Source organism: Phragmites australis, chromosome 15, assembly GCF_958298935.1.
Source record: "Phragmites australis chromosome 15, lpPhrAust1.1, whole genome shotgun sequence".
NCBI classification, from domain to species: domain Eukaryota; kingdom Viridiplantae; phylum Streptophyta; class Magnoliopsida; order Poales; family Poaceae; genus Phragmites; species Phragmites australis.
Window position 1 is genome coordinate 4,443,271 of NC_084935.1, and position 3,951 is coordinate 4,447,221.

The 3,951-nt window shown below is 52.1% G+C and overlaps 1 protein-coding gene across 1 annotated transcript; it reads left to right on the forward strand.

Annotated features, from left to right (window-relative positions):
• Positions 1 to 250: 250 nt before the first annotated feature.
• Positions 251 to 2,785, forward strand: LOC133893184 (ninja-family protein 3-like). The gene is made up of 3 exons (XM_062334156.1): positions 251 to 413; positions 538 to 1,307; positions 2,132 to 2,785. Exons 2-3 carry the CDS (start codon positions 779 to 781, stop codon positions 2,557 to 2,559), a joined length of 957 nt encoding a protein of 318 aa, XP_062190140.1. The 5' UTR covers positions 251 to 413; positions 538 to 778; the 3' UTR covers positions 2,560 to 2,785.
• Positions 2,786 to 3,951: the final 1,166 nt, after the last annotated feature.

Below are 3,951 nucleotides of genomic sequence, written 5' to 3' on the forward strand. Positions count from 1 at the left end.
TTGTGCTTTTAATCTTTTCACCTCCCACCAAAAGCCGGTAGCACAAGAATATTCCGGAGAAACACGTCAGGGCCTCGCCCTGGACACGTCACACTTTTTAAAGCCCCGACCACAGCGCAGCCGAGCCGAGCCGAGCGGCGCAGTCCCTGGCCCGGCTCGGCTCGTAGAGGCTCAACACGTGTCCTCGTTGTCCGACACGTGGTCGCCCCGCCGTGCGCTCGTAGTCCCATCCGACTAGCCTCGCCTCATACAAAAAACTATTCCCATTCCCGATTAATCGTCGGAGAAAATAAGCAAAAAACTGCTTTTGTTTAATGGAGTCGGAGCAAAGAGATTAGAGAGACACGACGGCCTCGTCTTCGTCTCCTGCTTCCTCTCCGCTTCGCCTCTCTCCAATCCAGCAACACTCTCAGGTGCGACCTGGCTGCTCGAATTCCACTTTGGTTTCCTGTGTTCTTTCGATTTCGCTGTGTGAGCAAAAAACTGCTTTTGTTTAATGGAGTCGGAGCAGTGACGAACGTTTGTTGGGTGTTGCAGCAATGTTCTGTGCTCGGGACCTGCGGCGCGTGAATTCTCTGCTGGTGGAGGGATTCGCGGCATGGGAGATGTTCCTGTGAGGAATCTTGTGTTCGTGGGAGCTTGTTCAGGCGAAGGACGGTAACCTGTTGCTCTTTCTTTCGCCCTGAATTTTTGCTGATTGAGAAGAGTTAGTCGCTGTGAATCGGAGGAAAGGTGTGTGGTCTTTGGGAGGAAGGGATTGTTGTGCGAGGGTGTTGCCATGGCGTCGAGGGACTTCCTTGGTGGGTTCGGCGGTTCGGCGGCCGCGCCGGCGGAGGGGGCTGGGAGCGCGGCTGGCGGCGAGTCCAACGAGATCGAGCTGAGTCTCGGCCTGTCCCTGGGCGGCTGCTTTGGCGCCGACCCGGCGCGGGAGGGCAAGAAGCCCCGCCTGGAGCGGTCCTCCTCCATCGCTTCCATCTGCTCGCTGCCCGGCAGCAGCGCTGGCAACGACCTCGCCGCCGCGGAGCCCCCGCCGGAGCCGGAGCAGCTCGTGCGCTCCACCTCGCTGCCCACCGATGCAGACGAGGAAACGTGGCGCCGCCGCGAGATGCAGTGCCAGAGGCGCCTCGCGGCCAAGCGCAAGCGCCTGGAGCGCCGCAACTCCATGAACTCCGGCAGGTCGTCCGCCGGCGGCGGCGGCAGTGGTGCCGGCCGGGACGACTCCCAGGAGCCGTCGTACCCCATCGGCTTGCAGCTCCGCCGCTCCGTCACCTCACAGGGGAGCACCTCGTCAAGCTTGCCAGAGCAAGGTTTATAGCACCCTAATCTCCACTGTTTTATCGCGCTTATCGAGTAGAATTGTTCATTTAGTCGCGTCGGTTGCTAGTTCTTGATAATGCATGAAGGTTGCTCTGTGTGCAGATTTAGTTGGATTGGGTTGGGTTTCGTTAGGTAGGAGATGCATGAGCAGAGAGATCTAGGTGAAGCATGTTTGATCTTGTATGAATCTTTATCTTGTATGTCATGTCTCGTCATCTTTACGTCTTAGGAAATCTTCATGCCATGTCCATTCATCTTGTTCCAGTAATCTGGGAAAATTATTTGAGGCGTTAGCTTTTGCAGTAGAGATGGAGAACTATTTTTGGACAAGGATGATGCTTCGACACATCAGCTCAAATGTTTTCATCTACTAGTGTTTCTTTTGATTGCTGTCACGTACAGAATTATTTGGTGCGCACGGTAGTTTACAGTAGGTGGACTCGCCTCTTATGGGATGATGACTCGGTTACTTAAGTTTAGGGTGTAAACCATTTCTAGATGCTATACCATATAAAGTTAACCTGCAAATGCAATGATAGGCAGTAGAGTCATTAGGTAGCATTAAGAGGGATTATTGGACTAATCATTGCCTGAGCTGTTGTGTGTGATCAACTTTATGCATTGCCCATTGGCAACGTTCAAAATGAAGTGTGGTGGAGAACTTCACATTCGTATATGCAAAAGCTCTCATGTCAGAATTTCTCTCATTTTCAGCTAGTGCAGGTCATATCAGAGTCGCCAAGAATAAACTTGGATATGAATCATTCTTCTCTTGCTGGAATCTGAAAATTTGTGCCGCTGTTTTCCGATGCAGGTGGTGCCGGTGGTGCTGAGGTGAAGAGCTCGTCAGCCATGAACACCTCTTCAGACAACACCAGCGGCCAGAACAGCTCCCTCCCCTCGACTGGATCAACCGGGAGGCCGCAGAACGGCACCGTGAGGGAGCAGCCGCCGCTGCGCACGCTCCAGTCGCTGACGATGAGGACGGCCAGCACCGCCGACCTCCGCAAGAGAATGCTGGATGACATGCCGCTGGTCTCCTCCAAGCTGGACGGCTCCAACTGTCGCAGGATCGACGGCTTCTTGTACAAGTATCACAACGGCGACGAGGTGCGCATCGTGTGCGTCTGCCACGGCAACTTCCTGACCCCGGCCGAGTTCGTGAGGCACGCCGGCGGCGGCGACGTCCCCAACCCGCTCCGTCACATCGTCGTCCAGTCTACTTCGTCGGAGTTCTTGTAATAATGGAGGCTGGAGTGTACCTAGGGGAGAGACAGAGAGAAGCTTAAACTTTTTTGTTTTCTCTTAAGTTTATGATTAGCTATTATGTTAGCTATTCCCTGCATTTCCAGTGTAGTGCAGGTTACTGTAATTTAAAGGAGTGAACATAGTGAGGGGTTCCGTGAGGTTAATAATGGTCCAAAGTGGACGTTTGGTTCGGTTAAAAGAGGCAGTCTACTTCGATTAAGTTTAACGTTGACGTCCATCTGGACTGCAGCTGGCGGGAGGTGAAGGAGATAGAGGAACAAATCAAATATTAATCAATACCATGAACCGGGTTCAGAAAGAGAACTAACGTGGATAGCAGATCAGAGGCTGCTTGAATCAGTACCATGAACCGAGTTTAGAAAGAGAACTAATGCATCTGCGCACAAACATATTTCAACTCACTAGTACTGTAACCTGCACGGGAACGACTGGCGAGGCTAAGGCCATGTTTAGCATAGCTTTTGGCTAGCTTCTCGCTAAAGCAGCGCTTGTGCTCCCACACAGTCCGTTTCTGAGCAGCTTCTCCCCGCTTATCCCACAAATTGTGACTTTTGTGGAGCCCTAAAATGAAACTACCTTTAGTTTAGAGAAAATTACCCATAAATATCAATGCTATACCCCTATCGCCCGCCCCCTCCCCCTCCCCGACTCGCATTGTACCCGAGCTCTGACAATTAGGGTTTTGTCCCTCTCCACCACTGAGTCGTCACCCCTTGTTGAACGTGCTGTCGCCCCTCTCCCTTCGCCACCGTCGCCCTACTTCCCAAATCCGACCGCGTCGTCACCCTGTTCTTCGACGGCGACCGCATTGCCAGCCTCCTTGTCGACCCTGACTACGTCGTCGCCTCCTGCTTCATCGTCACATATCTCGATGCCAATGCCGCAACCACGAGGTTGTCGCCGGTCAGATCTACACGCTCCCCATCATCTGCAACTTGATCTGCCCCCATCTCCCCACGACAGAATTTGACGCCATCATTGCCGCTGCCGCCTAGATCTTTGTCCTCCCCATCGTCTGCAACTCGATCTATCCATCTCCCCATGGTATGCCTTCTCCACCGACTGGTACACATCAACCACTTGAAACCACTAGGGCTGAACATGAACGAACACTCAAAAACAGATTTGTATATCCAATTGCCAATGCGTGTTGTTTGCCTTCAGCCGTTATAGCCTGGCAAAACATGTTTGAACAGAGAAGATAAGAGTAGCAGTAGGCATGTTCAGGGCAGCAAGAAGGTTGCTAAGAAAATTTACTTACTATGGATAACATACAATAATTTGCATACTGCAGAGTTTTACTCAAGTGAAAAGAAAATTAGAACCATAGTAAAATAGAAACAGTAGTCAGCTTAGATGATTTGC